Source organism: Paralichthys olivaceus, chromosome 19, assembly GCF_024713975.1.
Source record: "Paralichthys olivaceus isolate ysfri-2021 chromosome 19, ASM2471397v2, whole genome shotgun sequence".
Lineage (NCBI taxonomy): Eukaryota > Metazoa > Chordata > Actinopteri > Pleuronectiformes > Paralichthyidae > Paralichthys > Paralichthys olivaceus.
In genome coordinates, this window is record NC_091111.1 from 20,297,501 (window position 1) to 20,316,341 (window position 18,841).

At 44.6% G+C, this 18,841-nt stretch overlaps 2 protein-coding genes and 1 long non-coding RNA gene across 3 annotated transcripts in view; 1 reads left to right on the plus strand and 2 right to left on the minus strand.

Annotated features, from left to right (window-relative positions):
- The window catches only part of cpsf3 (cleavage and polyadenylation specific factor 3), a 7,709-nt gene extending 3,812 nt beyond the window's left edge, over positions 1 to 3,897 (minus strand). Inside the window, exons 1-9 of the mRNA XM_069514528.1 lie at positions 3,656 to 3,897; positions 2,431 to 2,494; positions 2,234 to 2,331; positions 2,003 to 2,131; positions 1,368 to 1,545; positions 1,028 to 1,117; positions 776 to 926; positions 234 to 409; positions 1 to 143 (exon numbers count right to left, since the gene is read on the minus strand). The exon at positions 1 to 143 is cut by the window's left edge and continues 16 nt beyond it. Of these exons, the coding sequence (XP_069370629.1) occupies positions 1 to 143; positions 234 to 409; positions 776 to 926; positions 1,028 to 1,117; positions 1,368 to 1,545; positions 2,003 to 2,131; positions 2,234 to 2,331; positions 2,431 to 2,494; positions 3,656 to 3,726 (1,100 nt within the window). The 5' untranslated portion in view covers positions 3,727 to 3,897. The remainder of the gene's footprint in view (positions 144 to 233; positions 410 to 775; positions 927 to 1,027; positions 1,118 to 1,367; positions 1,546 to 2,002; positions 2,132 to 2,233; positions 2,332 to 2,430; positions 2,495 to 3,655) is intronic.
- Positions 3,898 to 4,798: 901 nt separating this feature from the next.
- asap2b (ArfGAP with SH3 domain, ankyrin repeat and PH domain 2b) lies at positions 4,799 to 18,559 on the minus strand. The gene is given in 29 exon segments (XM_069515491.1): positions 4,799 to 5,508; positions 5,615 to 5,734; positions 6,299 to 6,363; positions 6,441 to 6,499; positions 6,806 to 6,954; positions 6,956 to 7,083; positions 7,262 to 7,366; positions 7,556 to 7,784; positions 7,862 to 7,969; positions 8,071 to 8,138; positions 8,331 to 8,446; positions 9,262 to 9,347; positions 9,429 to 9,618; positions 9,727 to 9,821; positions 9,953 to 10,086; positions 10,221 to 10,387; positions 10,968 to 11,016; positions 11,106 to 11,193; positions 11,318 to 11,387; positions 11,513 to 11,616; positions 11,903 to 11,989; positions 12,061 to 12,136; positions 12,423 to 12,508; positions 12,832 to 12,961; positions 13,221 to 13,270; positions 13,877 to 13,951; positions 14,036 to 14,181; positions 15,457 to 15,529; positions 18,258 to 18,559. Coding segments are annotated over 29 exon segments (3,054 nt in total). The 5' UTR covers positions 18,384 to 18,559; the 3' UTR covers positions 4,799 to 5,433.
- Positions 14,799 to 16,895, plus strand: LOC138405649 (uncharacterized). The gene is made up of 3 exons (XR_011239446.1): positions 14,799 to 14,961; positions 15,432 to 15,613; positions 16,085 to 16,895. It is a non-coding gene; the product is annotated as an uncharacterized lncRNA (long non-coding RNA).
- Positions 18,560 to 18,841: the final 282 nt, after the last annotated feature.

The following is an 18,841-nucleotide window of genomic DNA, read 5'->3' on the forward strand; positions in this document are numbered from 1 at the left end:
TCCACACAGTATCCAGCGATGATGACTCCGTTCCTCTTGTCAGTGCACCAGCTCTCAAACAGCTCTCTGGACAGACCGCTCTGCATCATACCAGGAGACGCCATCACCACGCTGGGGCCGATGTCATCAAAGTGATCCATGCTCTGAGGCGCAGACAAACGGGGACACGTGAGACATTCAAACAACAACAACATATCTTGTGCAGCGACAGGATGGCGACCTCGCAGACTCACCTTCAGGTTGCTAATGTGTCTGAAGACGAAGGGGTTGTTGATGTTGATAGCCTTTCGGATCTTGTCATTCATGGCGTTGATGTAAGTCTGGTACACGGCCATGCACTTCCTGGCCAGAGAGGAGGCGTAGTAGATGGGGATGTCATGCAGCTCTGGATGGTTCTGCCAGTACTCGTCTGGTTCGGCAAGATTTTAAAAATGCAAAGAGACAGAAAACCAGGTTTAGTGTTCCCATCGTGGAAAACTGTCAAAATTCTATGAAAGATGTCGTTTCTCAGGTGTTTCAGATTCTCAGTTTCACTTCTGTGGCACATTCAGTCTCATGTGGTAAACTTCTGCCCTCTAGTGGCCAGAGCTTAATTAACACAGCATTAATTCACCTCATAAAGCTGTGGGTGTCATGATTATAAAAACTAAAAATATCTAATATTGTAACTGTTGTCTTTCCCTCATTTTTAAATGGTGCCAGAAGGTGGCGGTAATGCACATACGACCTGCTACCTGCCACCAGAGAAGAAGAACGGGGAAACTTGTCGTCTCACCCAAAATTAGCAGCAGCTCCTGAGCTCGTCCCAGCGCGAAGACTGGGATCAGACATCGACCCTCCCTGTTCACGATGTCGTGGACGGTGTTACAGAAACGAGCCTCTCGCTCCTCACGCTTCTCATGGATGTGAGTCCCATAGGTCGACTCCTGACACACACACACACACACACACACACACAATGATGTCCGTGTCACTTTTCCTGCTGTGTTTAATAAAAGTTAAAACTTTATTGTTCAGCTTCGCTCACAGTGATGAGGATGTCTGGTTTGACGCTGGGGATCTCTGCTGCCATCAGATGTCTGTCCTCCTGACGGGAGAAATCTCCTGTGTACAACAACTGCACACACACACACACACACACACACACACACACACACACACACACACACACACACACACACACACACACACACACACACACACACACACACACACACACACAGAGAGAGAGAGAGAGAGAGAGAGAGAGAGAGAGAGAGAGAGAGAGAGAGAGAGAGAGAGAGAGAGAGAGAGAGAGAAACCTGTTTCATCATGTCTGATGTCATGTTTGAGTTGTGTAACTTCCTCCAGCGACCAGCACACGTTACCTTGACGCCGGCGATCTCAATCATGAACATGGCGGCTCCGAGGACGTGTCCGGCGTGGTAACACCAGAACTTGATGCCGGCCACTTCCTTCACCTCATGGAAGTTGATGGTCTCGATCTTCTCCATGCTCTCCTCCAGGTCCGTCTCAGTGTACAGCATGTCGTCTGCCGAGATGTTACTGCACACACACACATGCACACGGTCATTAATTAATACACACACACACACACACACACATGCACACGGTCATTAATTAATACACACACACACACACACGGTCATTAATTAATACACACACACACACACACACACACACACACACACAGTCATTAATTAATACACACACACACACACAGTCATTAATTAATACACACACACACACACAGTCATTAATTAACACACACACACACACACACAGTCATTAATTAATACACACACACACACACACACACGGTCATTTATTAATACACACACACACATGCACACGGTCATTAATTAATACACACACACACACACACACAGTAGTAATATTGATCACTGGCACTTTACAAAGCGTAGATTTGAATATTTGATGCACGTGGAACTGATGAGTGAGTTTTGTTGTGTGTGATTATGATGGAAACTCAAACTCCTACCTGACTTTGACGTAGTCGGACAGCAGCCAGCGGTAAATGGCCTTTGTGGCGTGAGTCATGAAGGTTCGTCCTTTAAAGCTCGTCTTCTGCAGGAACCAGGGGAGGGCGCCACAGTGGTCCAGGTGAAAGCTGGAGATACAGGAAGAGGACGTAAACTGAAGTCATGAAGGAACCGCCGGAGATCCAACCTGAGGTCTGTGTGTGGTGATGAATGAGAGTCTGTGAACTCACTGGCTGATGAGCAGCAGGTCGATCTCAGCCGGATCAATCAGGTCGATGTACGGAAGAGCGTCCATTCCCTCCAGGCCCGGATGGATCCCACAGTCCAGCTACAGCATAACACACACACACACACACACACACACACACGTTAGCACCCTCAGGGCACCGTGCACACTAACCTACAGAGGACGTGATGACAACGTTACCATGATCTTTCGTCCCTTGAACTCCAGGATGATGCAGGACCGTCCCACTTCCTGTCCAGCTCCTCTGGACACAAACACACAGAAATCATGTTTCTGTCCAAATAAAATTCAAGTTATGACGGCAACGTATCAATTCATGTATATATATGAAGTAATAAACTCAAAATATATAAATACACGTGTATATCTTCATGAGTCAACACCTGGATGAAGTCAGACTATAGATGGAGTTAGACTATAGATGAAGTCAGACTCAGACTATAGATGAAGTTAGACTCAGACTATAGATGAAGTTAGACTATAGATGGAGTCAGACTCAGACTATAGATGAAGTCAGACTATAGATGAAGTTAGACTCAGACTATAGATGAAGTTAGACTCAGACTATAGATGAAGTCAGACTCAGACTATAGATGAAGTTAGACTCAGACTATAGATGAAGTTAGACTCAGACTATAGATGAAGTCAGACTCAGACTATTGATGAAGTTAGACTCAGACTATTGATGAAGTTAGACTCAGACTATAGATGGAGTTAGACTATAGATGAAGTCAGACTCAGACTATAGATGAAGTTAGACTCAGACTATAGATGAAGTTAGACTCAGACTATAGATGAAGTTAGACTCAGACTATAGATGAAGTCAGACTCAGACTATAGATGAAGTTAGACTCAGACTATAGATGAAGTCAGACTCAGACTATAGATGGAGTTAGACTATAGATGAAGTCAGACTCAGACTATAGATGAAGTTAGACTCAGACTATTGATGAAGTTAGACTCAGACTATAGATGAAGTTAGACTATAGATGAAGTCAGACTATAGATGAAGTCAGACTCAGATTATAGATGAAGTTAGACTATAGATGAAGTCAGACTATAGATGGAGTTAGACTCAGACTATTGATGAAGTTAGACTCAGACTATAGATGAAGTTAGACTATAGATGAAGTCAGACTATAGATGAAGTTAGACTCAGACTATAGATGAAGTCAGACTATAGATGGAGTTAGACTATAGATGAAGTTAGACTCAGACTATAGATGAAGTCAGACTCAGACTATAGATGAAGTTAGACTATAGATGAAGTTAGACTCAGACTATAGATGAAGTCAGACTCAGACTATAGATGAAGTTAGACTATAGATGGAGTTAGACTCAGACTATAGATGAAGTTAGACTATAGATGGAGTTAGACTCAGACTATAGATGAAGTCAGACTCACAGCGGGCGGATGAGCAGCTGATCACTTTCCTCCGCAGGAACGTTGAAGTCACTTTTTCGTTTTGTCGCCATGTTTTTAACAAAGCCGACAAATAATCCAACAAACCGATCAATACTCCGTCGATACTTCGTTAATACTCCGTCGATACTCCGTCGATACTCCGTCGATACTTCGTTAATACTTCATTGCTTCAACACCTACGCGCCGACACAACAAACAGTTCCGGTCCGTGCTGTAAATCTGTCCGTGTAGTCTCACTACTTAAAACTCTGGTTCCTCTCTGGTCTGAGATGAAATAAGTTCCTGCGTCCAGAAAGGAAATAAATAAAAAATGCAAATTAATATAAAACACTGAATTAAGATAAATCTTTACAGTCATCGTTCCTATTATTGTTTAGTGATTGAAAACGTTCCACACCTTCAGCAACAGTCTCCTCATGAAAACACATTTAAATTCACTAAGTATTTATTTGGATCAGCTCTTAAGTGTCAGTGCGGTTATTTTCATCAAGATCATGAATTATTTTCTGAGAAACCAGTGACCATGTTAAAGAAGGAGAATCCAGATCCACTTAGTTCCTCTCTGACACAACATCCTTCCCCACTGGAGATCTGTTCTGGTCGGTGACCTTTGACCTTTGAGCAGAAAACTCGAATCAGTGCGTCCAAGTGAATGTTTGCACCAAATTTGTAGAGATGATCTTGAGGCATTTATATAACACGTTCATAAGGTCACATGACCCGGACCTGATCAGTTCATCTGGATGTTTCCACCAAATTGTCTCCAGGTGTTGCTGAGATATCGTGCTCATAAGAATCCTCAGAAACTTACAGCTGAATATTCAAAACATGAGTAAGTGTTTACATCTTAGAAGTCCAGGAAATGTGCAAAAACAAGAGATTCACCGTGTACTTAAATAAAAAATCTAATTCAATGACTCCATGTATCTGCAACTGAATAAACCCTCGTTCTGGTTCTGTCTTATATCGTGTGCAGAAGACATCTGAACACTTGAGAACAAGAGATGCATGGAGAACAAATCAAAAGATGAGGGGAAGAAATTGAGAAATAGAATCCGAAAAAGTAGAGTTGGTATCCTGGTAGAGGTAAAGACGATTTTTACAAGAGCAACAAAAAACAAATCAGAGTTGAAAGCTTTTAATGAAATGGTTTAAAAAGAGGATGAATAAAATCAAAGTGGTCGATCAGGTAATACAGAGTTTCTCTAATAATCATGGAAACATCAGAAACAGAAAACAGACAGGATCAGAATATTTCCTGGCTTGAAGTGTCCTGACAATAAACTGGGGAGTGGACATCTCCATATGAGAGAGACACATATATTACGATTATAGATCTCCTCTGTCCGCATACTTTTGGCCAGTGTAGATTTTTAAATGGTTCATGTTGTGTTTCTACTGTAAATAAAAATCAAACACTCAGTACAATGAGTCAGGTTATGACCTACACTGCAGCCAGCCACCAGGGGGCGATCAATCTTTATTTACCGTCTATGGAATAAATACTTAAATGAATGTAAAACTTCGCAGCATCATTTGAAACATTTTCCACTAAATTCTTTTGGACAGATTCTTCTGAATTGTTTCTGCAAGCTGTAAAAAAACAAGACGACAAAAAACTACAAACAACTACGTCCATCATTGTGTTTTAAATGTATGAGGGGAAGTTAATTCAGATTTTTTTGTCTGCAGCTTCCTCATCGATTAGAGGACGACACATCAGAGTGTTTGTCAAAAAACAGGAAGTTGTGTCGACGTCACTCTGTGATGAAGTGAACGAAGGTGACAGGAAACACTCCCCGTCTGGTCGGCTCTCCTTCAACGTGACCGATCTGAAACAGAGGAGATTCTCTCCAGTTCCAACAAACATCAAACAAACCCAGCGCTCAGTGTATTTTAATCGACATCATAACAAACAAACTCCCAGCGCTGACTCACCCACCACTCACTGTCCTCCTCCCCCTCCACCACGATCACATCCCCCTCACTGAACGTCAGCTCGTCTGGATGATCAGCTGAACAGTTGTAGATGGCCTTCACTCTCTGAGGCTTCTGCTTCTACACAACACAGAGACACAGAGACAGAGACAGAGACAGAGAGAGAGAGACAGAGAGAGAGACACACACAGTCAATAAAATACAATGTCTATTTAACTGCTGTGACTGAAACAGAGGCTCATAGTCAGGGGTGTGTTCTATGAGTTCAACATATCCAGGATATCTGTCAGTTATCCAGCTGAACCTAACCTAACAATCACAGGCTAAGTGGTCACATGACGCTGGTTATCAACTCGTTAAATTAACTCAGGTAACAAGACGTGTGGAAGTGAAGAAGCCTCTTGATGAGAAACGTTAGAATCCCATGATGTGGCCTCTAAAGGAGCTTTAGTTTGCCACACACTGATTCTGAGGACCCACACTGTCTCTGAGGACACACTGATTCTGAGGACCCACACTGTTGGAGCATCTGGACACAGAGACTGAGACGCACTGGCTGAGTTAGAGATCAACTGAACCAACCAGACGTTGTTTAAACGTCCCTTTAAGGAGAGTGTGCACCACACAACAGTGGAGAGTCACTTTGTGAGGGCCTGTTGTTGCTGCTGTTGTGTGAGGACTTACAGAAAAGGCGGTTCTGGGTTGAGGTGTTGGAGGAGCCGGACTCTGAGGAGATCTGGACTGAGAACCTACAGAGAGACAAAAACGATGTTAGCTGGTGTGTGTGTGCGTGTCTGTCTGTGTGTGTCTGTGTGTGTCTGTGTACCTTGTCTGTTCACAGATCTGGTCCTGACAGGTGGTCTTTGAGGAGGCTTTTTCACTGATCTGAAATCATTCAAAATAGAACTGAGTGATAAAACTCTGGGATGTAATGCATGTAACAGATGTAACAGATGTAACACATGTAACACGTGTAACACGTGTAACACGTGTAACAGATGTAACAGATGTAACACATGTACCACATGTAACAGATGTAACACGTGTAACAGATGTAACAGATGTAACACATGTAACACATGTAACAGATGTAACACATGTAACACATGTAACAGATGTAACAGATGTAACACATGTAACACATGTAACACATGTATCAGATGTAACAGAACACTGTAGACTGATACGCACCCGGTGGGTGATTTGGGGGATCCAGGAGACTTGGGTCCTGGTGCTTTGCTGGTTTGGTGGCTGGGGACAGGAGGGGGTAGAGGTGGAGCTTTGTAGAGGGGGGGTGAAGGTATGGAGGGTGTTGATGGGACTGGAGGAGGGGGGGGGGGGTCCCAATGCTGGTGGAGGAGGCAGCGGAGGGAGGGGGGTGTTCCTGGCTGAGACAGGCCTCATTTCAAACAGACTGGACTTCCTGCTTCCTGGAGGAGGGGGAGGAGGGGGAGGAGCTGCTGGCAGCACTGGGGGAAGAGGGGGTGGGGGGGGTTAAACCAGGAAACGTCATCCTTCAAGTTTCAACCAAATGTAAGTTTAGCTGATGTTCCAGAAAATCATCGAATCACAAAACAATCACAAAGAAATGAAAATAAAAAACAAAGACAGAAAGACAACAAACAAACATGATGATGCTTCACCCACCGTACATGGAGGAGTTCCTCTCAGGGGCCTGGGGATTCGGGGGGTCAGACGACGACCTTTGCCTTCCAACGGTTTCCATGGCGGCAGGTTTACTGTGACCCAATCCTGCAGACACACAAGTTTACTGTTTGTTGTTTTTGTTGCAGCTGATCGATAGACGATCAAAGCTGTAACTGATCGATCCAAAACACATTTAAAGACTCTCGTAAATATATCTAAACAACGCTGAAATAGAGGAAATTAAAAAGAGTCATGTACAGATGGACAGGCCCCAAACTGACCCCGCCCTCTGACCTCTCTGGGGGGCTCTGGGAGGGAGCGGTGGCGTGGGTCCTGCCGGCAGCAGGTCCAGCATGGTGCCGTACGTCTCATTGCTGATTATGGTGCTGGGAATCTGAGGCCTGTGTTTGTCCCGCACCAGGCAGGCAGCGTCCCGGGCCAACGCCGCCAGGTTGGGCTGCATGGAGGCACTGCCCGGCACGAAGCAGCTGACTGGACGCTCCTCACGGCGGTTCGGTATGGGCTGCGCAGAAAAGGGCCCGTTATACAACCCGAACATTTCCACATGTTGTCTGACTTCACCAGATAAAACCAGTTTACCTTGTCCTCCATCTCGTCCTCGCTCTCATCCAGGTCCTCGTTCTGGAGACGCCACTCGTACTCGACATGAACGTGAACGTTAAACTTTCCAGTCTGAGCCTGAGTCAGCTGAGGACGAGACATCACTCAGAATTAATATGTGGAGAAGATTTTTTACAACTGAGGTTAGACGCAACGAGACGATACAACCGCAAATGTTGTCTTCTCACCAGTTCTTCACACTGAGTGTGTCGGAGACGTTTGCAAATGTCCAGCGGAGTCTCTCCTGCTTCGTTTGCTGTCGAGATAAATTAACAACAGTTTAGAAACGAAGCTAAACTTTAGCGGCGTCGCTCGATTAAGTGTCAGTTCAAACCTGATTCAAGCAACTAAATAAGAAGCTACATGATTGTTTCTGGAACGTCTTGGACTCGTGTGGGACGTTAGCTGAACACAGACCGACTCTACGTATGACAGTTCGTCATCTTACTGATGGACACAGAGGCTTTTCCTCTCAGCAGCAGTTTGAGACACTCTCGGTTGTCGGTCAGGCAGCAGTAATGCAGCGCCGTGCTTCCTCCGGCCGTCTGCTTGTCCAGGTTCCCACTGAAACACACACAGGGACAGAAAGTTACATAATCTGACATTATGAAGCAATCTGACATCTGACCAGCAGAGGGCGCAGGGACTCAGCGGTCCTTACTTCTGGCTTCAGACTCATCCGTCGATAGACTAAAGGATAAATTCACATTTTCTTTAGATTTAATCTCGATCCGAACATTTCCGCCAAAAACACGTCTGGTGTTGTCAGGACCTGTGGGAGGTGCCAATGCAGGAAATTCTCCGCCATTTTGAGAAAATATGAGCAAAAGCAGAAGCAAAAGAAAATGATTTTCTCTCCTGAGAGTCTGAAGCTTCAAGTGTTTGATCATAGTTTCATTTAAACTGTTTTGGTTTCACGTTGTACTTTGGGGACTAAAGAATTTTGTCTGACATACGAACGTCCTGTCGTCATCACCTACGTGGGCGTCGTCTACCTATTCTTGACTCTGACTGGTTTGTAGACAGCGTTCACAAACTTAAAGACTAAAACTAAATCATGTGGTTTTACGTCTCCTCCAACCAGAGCAGGTTCAGTTCCTCCAGGTGTTGTGACATATTTCATTCACCGTGACCTCTGACCTCTGACCACCAAACTTGAATCAGTTCATCTGCAGGTGGAACTGACTGTTTTCATACAGTTTAAAGAAATCCCCTTCCTGAGATATCGTGTTCACAAGAGACAACCTGAGAACTAACGCCTCTGACTGTCACCAGCGAGTGAAGACTAACAAAAAACAAATGAATGTAAAATGTTGAACCAGATCAACTTCAGCGTTCTCTCAGGACGCCGCCCACCTGTGTCGTGGTGCAGCAGTTACCTGTTCTGAGCGAGGAAGTCCACGATGTGGAGGGAGTTCCTGTCGACCATTCGGACCGCCAGATGGAGCACAGTCTCTCCAGGTTCCTACAAAGAACAAGCAGACCTTCAGGGCAAAGCACAGTGTGACCGTGTGTCGACCGTTCGATACCATCACTGTAGTCGTACATGTTCGTTGGGCTGCGGGATGGCGTCCATCAGGTCTACCCCCTCGGCGTAGACCTGGATCAGTGACAGGATGTCTCTGTTCCTGACGGCCTCGTATAAAGCCTGCAGTCTGGACTCAGTGTCGGCACAAAACCGCAGAGCGAAGCGTTTCTCTGTGTACTTGGCCGTGATGTAGTCCTTCCTCTTCTGCCTGGAAACCGGCCGACCACAGAGAGAGGCGGAGTTAGCGTGTCACCTTTAACCGGTGTTTGATTTCCTTCCTTTCTGATCATTCTAAGAAAATCCGCCCATCACTCACATGTCGCTGCTCGGATCAGGTTTGGTTACGCCCTGCTCCGACAAATCTGCCTCCATTATCTCATTGAAACTGGCATTTCCCACGTTCTTCGCCAACTAAAACACAACATGGGTTCATCAGCGATGATCCACACACACACACACACACACACACACTAAAGGAATCAAACTGTCACATAATAAAAGGAAGCGATGTGACGATGATCACGACAGTGACGTGGACTCACCAGCAGCTCCGAGGTTCCCAGGACATCCAGATCCAGACTCTGGATCCTGGAGTAGTGGACGCCCATCTCCCTGTGGATCCCCGAACACTCGATACAGATCACCACTCCCAGGTTAGTGGACAACCAGGTGGGACCTGAGGGACATCCAGAGACCAACACACACACACTACATTAATAGTATTAGTAGCAGTAGAAGTATTAGTAATATTAGTAATATAGTATAGTATTAGCAGTAGTGTTAGTATTAGCAGTAATAGTATCAACAGACCGGAGGCTCCACAGTCGCAGCAGCCGTCGTTGCCACTCATCCTCTTCACCTCTACTACGATGGACTTGGTCAGTTCCTGCACGATGTTGTTCTCTCCTTCGTCCTGGTTTCCTTTAAACGCCTGATTCAGCGCCTCCTCTTTACTGTTCTGCAGCACCGACACCCAGCTACACAACACCACAACACAACTTCACACACTGCACAACACCACAACACACTGCACAACACACTGCACAACACAACACACTGCACAACACCACAACACAACTTCACACACTGCACAACAACACAACACACTGCACAACACCACAACACAACACACTGCACAACAACACAACACCACAACACAACACCACAACACAACTTCACACACTGCACAACACCACAACACACTGCACACTGCACAACACCACAACACACTGCACAACACCACAACACCACAACACACTGCACAACACCACAACACAACACCACAACACAACTTCACACACTGCACAACAACACAACACCACAACACAACTTCACACACTGCACAACACCACAACACACTGCACAACACCACAACACACTGCACAACACCACAACACAACACAACTTCACACACTGCACAACACCACAACACAACACCACAACACAACACCACAACACCACAACACACTGCACAACACCACAACACAACACAACTTCACACACTGCACAACACCACAACACAACACCACAACACAACACCACAACACTCATACTTACACCTGACACTCGGCTTCGTCCTCGGCTTGGAAGTGATAGGTTCTGTCGTCTGAGGGGGGGAGACGGACAGGAGACGAGAATGAGACAAAAAGACGTGTTGTGTGTCGATGCGTGAGGAGCGATGGGTCGGCAGCGTACGTGAGAACAGGTCGAAGCTTCTCTTCTCCTCAGGGTTCCTCTTCACCTGGCAGGTGAGCAGGTTGAGTTTGGCTGGAGGTCTGTTGGCCTGCGAGACGAGGAGCAGGGAGGTGAACCAGGAGAGGCCGCAGATTTAACTTAAAATGTCCGTTTTATGGGCGGGAGCTTGTCATGCAGGAGGACCAATAGGAGAAGAGTATCTGGCGACTTACCGTGCCGTGGCAGATGGTCAGGAAACCGTTCCGCACCGCGCACTTCCTCTTCTGCCACACCTTCCTCAGCCTGAGGAGGACAGTTCACACAGGTGATGAAGAACATACACATGCAGTGACACATGGAGTCAGTTGAACTCCGCTGCACGCCAGAGTTCTTTTCCTGAGGGATTCTGGGACATGGAGTTCACTCACCCTTCACTTTTCTTGTAGAGGACTCCGGAGCACTCGGTGCCGTGGGCCTTGTTTCCCTGCAGCTGATGGAGGCTGTAACCTACGTTCTGCTTCGCCTGAGAATCCTGAGACACAAACCCAACGTTAGCCTCCTGCCAACGCCCCCTGGAGGCGGTGTTTCAATTTGCACAAGTGTGAAGAAACAACATACTATGATGCAAAGTTTGTCTTGGTGCTAAATATATAATTTATATAAAGACAACTTGACGATGATGGTCTTTATATAAAGTCACTGATCGTCCTCTGATGACCGTGAATATTGACGTTGTTTCTCAGAGACATAATTTTGAGCTCATTGATTGGATGTTTCTTGCCGAGGTGCACTCTGGGAGTTGTAGTTGTGTAGCCCACCTCTTTGGGCTCAGACTGCAGCGAAGCCTTCAGGACGTCTCGGAGCTGATTCAGCTGTTTCCTCTCTCCGTCCTGACTCTGTTTAATCTGAGGGACACAGACACAGAAGCTAACCCCGGTTCTTCACTATATCCTCGAATCTCGTCTCTCGTTCTCACCGTGGTCAAGTCTGTCGACAGTTTCTCCACCGAAGGCCTCAGACTCTCCACAGCTTTCAGTCCGTCCTGGAAAAAACTGAACACAGACGCAAGAAAAACCCTTAAAGCTCCAAAATAAAGATCGACTTTTAACGTACAATAATAATATAATTATATGCAGAAATCAACAAACAGATATAAAGCACAATTCTCTAAATGTATCTAAATATAAATGATCTCATTGTGTGAAGTGGAATTAACCAATGGGATGTTTGTTTTCTCCATTTTTATAATTGTATTATTATTATCATATGTTTAAATGAACCACAAACGTATCTACGGTTAGACTCAGACATTTACATGAACGTGTTTCCGTGACGTACTTGTACTGAGCATGGAAATACTTGATGAGGTTCTGGAGGAAGTCAGCTCCTTTCTTCACTTTGATCTCGTTCACTTTGAGGAGATACTGCAGAAAAAAAGGATTTCTTGAGAAATAAACATCATGATGTAAAAAAGAACAATGAGAAACTTTATTGTGAAATACAAAGTCATCATTTCCACATTATAACTAAATAAATACTAATAAATAACAACTTATTGTTCTTTTGACTGACAAACATTTCACATGAGGAAAAAGAGTCCACTTTGAAATAGATGAGAATTTAGGCCACTCTGGGCCTCCATAGAGTTCCTTCATTCTTTAACATCTCCTGTCTGAGTGGATGAAAGTGGGAACCAGTGTCGTGTGACGTTCGTTCAAGAGACGTGTAAATCTCTGGATGACCTCACCTCACACATCTGCAGCTGGAACATCCGTCGCTCCTTCTCCATCTCCTCTGCGATTTCTCCTCCACTGAACTCCGTCCGAATCATCCCGTGCTGCTTGGCGTGCTCCCTCTTCTCCTTCTCCAGCTTCACTCTGCAGAAGTCAAAGATGTGTCAAAATGTACAGAAAGATCTGTGTTCATTTTGTTTCCTCCATTATTCTGAAAGATTTATCTTAAAAACTTTTTCTCATGAAAACAGGATCCTTTCATTTTCTTGTGCTTTGGTCTTTTTTTGTTTCTTATGAAAACTTGGTCCTGATGTTTTCATCAGCGACGAGGAGAAGAAGACGTTCCTCCGCAGAGTGACTGTGAGAACTGATAAATGTGCTGAGAGCGGATTTGTTTTCTCACAGTTTGGTCTCGTAATCCTTCCAGGCTTTGTCGAACGGCTTCTTCAGGTCCTGCAGGAGGAGACGTCACATGATTAGTCAGAGAGGAAACTGAGTCCTGCTTCATTTGATTTATTTTACATTATTCTTCAATTAAAGTCGAGTCATGTGACTGATGAGAACCAGGAAGAGAACGTGGGCGTCTCGGTTTACAAAAGTCTCAGTTTCTGTTCAGACCAAAACACAAGACTCCGCCAGGTGTAACCATAGCAACAGTCGTGTGGGTGGAGTCTGAAAATGTACCCTTGTTCATTGAGTTGCTGATTGGTCTCAGACAGAAGTTAAAACCACAGACTGTAAATAAAGGTGACGACATGACGGCTTCTCTGAACTGAAGCCAAAGTGTCTCCTCCTGGTGTCTGGCTGCAGTATAGGTGATAAACCTCCTCCATGTTAGCAGGTGGGACATGAACCAAACTAAAAATCAAAGTAGACGTTAAATAAATGTTTGTAAAGATGTTTCTGTCGTTTCAGCTCGTTCTGATCTCTCTGACGTTTGTTCAAGTGTTTCTGATCAGTTTGGTTTTAATTCATGATTGACAGCTGAGATTGACTCAGGATTGGTTGACTGTGCGATGTTTGAAGAGTTCAGGCTGATGAAGGAAACTCAACACAAACCCCTTTCACTCCTTTCAGGTCGCCCTTCAACAAACTGTCCAGAGGGAACGTGATGATGTTGTTCATGTTCTGCAGCTGCGAACAGAGAATCATGTCAGCGCTCCAACGTTTCACTGGATGTTCAACGGATCCACTCACGTCCATGTTTCAGTTCCTCACCAGGTTTTTGAAGAGCTCCTTCAGCTCTTTGGTGAAGACGGCAAACTTCAGGAAGGCGGAGCCAACGTCTGCATCCTCTTTGCGGACACAGTTGTCTCCGAACTTCTCCAAGGACTGGATGTACTGCTCCTCGTTGTCCACATGAGCTGAACACACACAAAGCAGATGAGGGCAGACTTCAAACTTAAGCTGTAACTTAACGTCAATGTTCTGGCGCCACCTCTGGTCTGAACCTTTCTGGAATCACCTTCAGTATTGTGTACCGAAAATATCTTTCCTACTTTATCAATAAAGTTCATTCTGATCCTGAAATGATTGAATCCATGAATGAATATGAATTAAACTCAGTATGTGTCGAACGAGGAGATGAAATGTAATCAGCAAATATTTTCATTATCAAATATTTTAAATGAATTAGAAAAAAGTTTGTCAACTGAAAATTGTTAAAGTGAATATTTTAGAAGGAGTCTTTGTTCCAGATGAAGACAGAAACGTTCCGTAGCCTCTTCTCGTCTCTCTCCCCCTCGGCATGCTGGGACAGGAGATCGGCATGATGGGAATGTTTGGAGGTGAGTCTCCACTTGCTTGAACACAAACCCACCAACCACCCTGACGCAGCAGCAGTGATCTGCAGCTCTTCTTCTCTGAGCACGAGTCACAGAGTTTCTTCTTTCTTTTATTTGTCAGTAAAGTTTCACACATTTAGGTGAACGGGAAGTAAAACTATGGATTGACTGATTAGTTGATTCACAGGAAATGATTCAGCATAATTTATTTTTCATCAGAGTTTGACCTGAATACTTCTCCCCTGACCATTCCCCTGTTTGAATATGTAGGAGAATGTATGGTGGCCCCCAAGGGACATACAGAACTGAACCGATCACTGCAGAGACAGTTTGTCCTACATGGCTGATGAGGAACTGAAGGTAACGAGAAGGACGAGAATAAGAATCTGACTCATTGGACATTCTCACACTGAGAGTCTGAAGCTTCACGTTGGTTCATAGTTTCATCTGATCTGTTAGTTTTAGTTTCACATTGTAATTTAGAGTCCAAAGAATTTAGTCTGACATCGTCGGAGATGAAAACTGCAGCTGCTTTCTCTTTCTTCTTTTTCTTCTAATGCTTCATGCAACAGTTGGTGAGCAAAGGAAGAAAAAAACAACCGCTAATGCTAACGTCAGCTATAAACAGCATTAGCACAAACTTAAATATTGCTCCTTTAAACAGAAATTCTTGGCTGGTTGTTTATGAATCCTTAAACAGTTTCAAATGAAAACGTCTAAAACCATTTGTAATATCTTGTTTTTGTTGCGGCGACATTTCATTCGTTTGTTCATATTGTTAAAAAAGTGTTTTCACACACTTTGAACTTTATAACTTTATTGATCTGTAGCTCAGACAGGAAGTGGCAGACTCACTCTGACCAGATGTGCTGATGGACTTCACCGACTTCTTGATCTTGTAGAGAACTGATCGATCCACGTCCAGAGCCTGAGGACGACAACAGAGATGTTACTCCAGAAGCAGAACCAGGAAAACTCAGGCCACTTCCTGTCTCAGTTCCTGACCCAGCAGGTTCTTAAACTATTTATCTTTTGTGAAGAACGTTATTTGAAAAACTACCATATGAAAACAATTATTATTATTATTAATTGAATCACTCTGTTCTTAATGGGACAGTTCGACTCTGTGTGATGTACAACAGTTTTTCCAGACTCATATGAGCTCACGATGACCTTTGACCTCTAAATTCAAATCAGTTCATCTTAGAGTCCAAGTGAGTGTTTGTTCAAAGTTTGAAGAACTTTACTCAAGACTTTCTTGAGATATCGCGTTCACAAAAATGAGACGGACAGACGGCTGGGCACTATGAAAACATAAAGCCTCCGGACATCGGTGTCGCCAGCGTACAGGAATGATAAAAACTAAGAAGGAGAGAAAGTCTTGTTTTGTTTTGTCAAAAACTGAGTAAACAGAAGTAATCAGATTACACCTCAGAGACCCGAGGACAGAACATCTGAAACTCGGGCTGTGATTGGTCGACAGGAGGCTGCAGTGCGAGGCTGAGCAGCTGCAGAGGTAAACTTCAGATGGACGAGTGGAGACGAGACAGACGACGCCCAGGTGAGCTTTAACTCCTGAGGGGGCGGGGGGGTTGTGTTGGGACTCGATCAGACTTGGGAGACTCCGCCATCGCCCTGAGGAGCATTTTCCCAAAACATGGCAGACGGATGTGTCACAGGTAAAGAATGAATGGATGTGGATCTGGACCAGCGGCGGATCCGGGCTTTTCTTTAACACGATGTTTTTATTCCCGTTGGCCCTGATCATCTTCCTCCTGAGGCTGAACGTGAACTTTTTCAACATTTTCATTTGTTTCTCAGAAAACTAGAAGTGCACTCTGAGAGTCCATACCTCCACAGGCTAATGCCCCGCCCCTTTATTCAGACCCGTTCCAGAGTGTAAAGAGTTTTTCCTTGGTCATGTCCCGCCCTCCATTTCATAGAAATCCTGCGAACAGTGAGACTCAGCCTCTCCATGACGACCCCTGATGACTGAACCAGTCTCTGAGGACCAGACTGTCACAGTTCACTCTTAATTAACTTCGACAATTTACTATTTACAGAACAAAAACTAACAAGCACAGTTTTCAACTTGAGTTAACGGACAAGAGTCAAGTCGAGTGTCGTTGTTGGTGTTTGTGTTGTTAAAGAAAGTGTTAAAATGTCTCTGATCCAGATCTGAGTTCTTCTCTGACACATAAAACATCAGCGCAACAAGTTTAGTGCCAACACACAAACTACAGGAGGGGATCGTTCTGGATCTTGATGAAATAAAAAGATGTTAATGTTAAAAATGTGTCTGATTTTATGTGAATTTAAAGTTTTCATGATGAAACTGAGTCACGTTTAAAAAAACCTTTCAAAATAAACCTGGAAGAACTTTTTCCTGGAAACTCTGTGACGGAGCTCTGAACCTGGAGTGTGGCGACGCTGACTCGCTCTGACCTTTGACCCTTTCTGTGGCAGTTAACACACAGTCACTGATCATCAGCATGTTGCAACACAGCGAGCGTGAGCAGGAGGAAGTGAACTCGGTTCCTCTTCTGACTGAAAACACTTCTTGTTCTTTATCTGCAGCTCAAATGAAAAATGGACTTTCACTACAGGCAAACATCTGTGTGAAGTCTGGTCTCAGGGACGCTGTGGGGACCTCAATCTGTTTACAGTCAGTGTGTTGTCCTATCTTCATTCTGGGGACCAAGCAGGTCCAGTGTGTGTGTGTGTGTAGTAGTACTCTGTGTGTAGTACTCTGTGTGTAGTACTCTGTGTAGTACAGTGTGTAGTACTCTGTGTGTAGTACTCTGTGTGTAGTACTCTGTGTAGTACAGTGTGTAGTACTCTGTGTGTAGTACTCTGTGTGTAGTACTCTGTGTAGTACAGTGTGTAGTACTCTGTGTGTAGTACTCTGTGTGTAGTACTCTGTGTAGTACAGTGTGTAGTAGTACTCTGTGTGTAGTACTCTGTGTGTAGTACTCTGTGTAGTACAGTGTGTAGTACTCTGTGTGTAGTACTCTGTGTGTAGTACTCTGTGTGTAGTACAGTGTGTAGTAAAGTGTGTAGTACAGTGTGTAGTACTCTGTGTGTAGTAAAGTGTGTAGTACAGTGTGTAGTAGTACTCTGTGTGTAGTACTCTGTGTGTAGTACTCTGTGTAGTACAGTGTGTAGTACTCTGTGTGTAGTACAGTGTGTAGTACAGTGTGTAGTACAGTGTGTAGTAGTACTCTGTGTAGTACAGTGTGTAGTAGTACTCTGTGTGTAGTACTCTGTGTGTAGTACAGTGTGTAGTAGTACTCTGTGTAGTACAGTGTGTAGTAGTACTCTGTGTAGTACAGTGTGTAGCACAGTGTGTAGTACTCTGTGTAGTACTCTGTGTAGTACAGTGTGTAGTAGTACTCTGTGTAGTACTCTGTGTAGTACAGTGTGTAGTAGTACTCTGTGTGTAGTACTCTGTGTGTAGTACAGTGTGTAGTAGTACTCTGTGTAGTACAGTGTGTAGTAGTACTCTGTGTGTAGTACTCTGTGTAGTACAGTGTGTAGTACAGTGTGTAGTAGTACTCTGTGTGTAGTACAGTGTGTAGTACAGTGTGTAGTACAGTGTGTAGTACAGTGTGTAGTACAGTGTGTAGTAGTACTCTGTGTAGTACTCTGTGTAGTACCTCCTCCAGGGCAGTCACTGTGTTCCTGCAGTGGACCATCCGGGTACTGAAGCTGGAGGTGGTGGGGGCGGTGTAGTCCTCCTGAGTCTCTGACACAAACTCTGTCACACTGATCAGCTCCGGCATCGTGAGCGCGCACACGGTCCCGCGGCAGACAGACGGTCTCACGGGGACGAGGACACTCAGTTGGACGAAGTCACGCACACCACGCACACGTCCCCCGCATCCAGCTGTCAATCACTGGAGAGTCCGAGCACGGTCCTCCGCTGCTGCCACACCTGAGGAAGAGGGCGTGGACATGTGCAGGGGGAGGGGCTACATCTGATGACAACATGGGCGGGGCTTTTCTCAGAACACACCCACAGTGTGAACAGAAAAAGATCATTAAAGATAATTATAAAAAATAAAAGACCATCACTGACTGTATATAAATCACTGACTGTATATAAATCACTGACTGTATATAAATCACTGACTGTATATAAAGATGATCACTGACTGTATATAAATCACTGACTGTATATAAAGATCATCACTGACTGTATATAAAGATCATCACTGACTGTATATAAAGATCATCACTG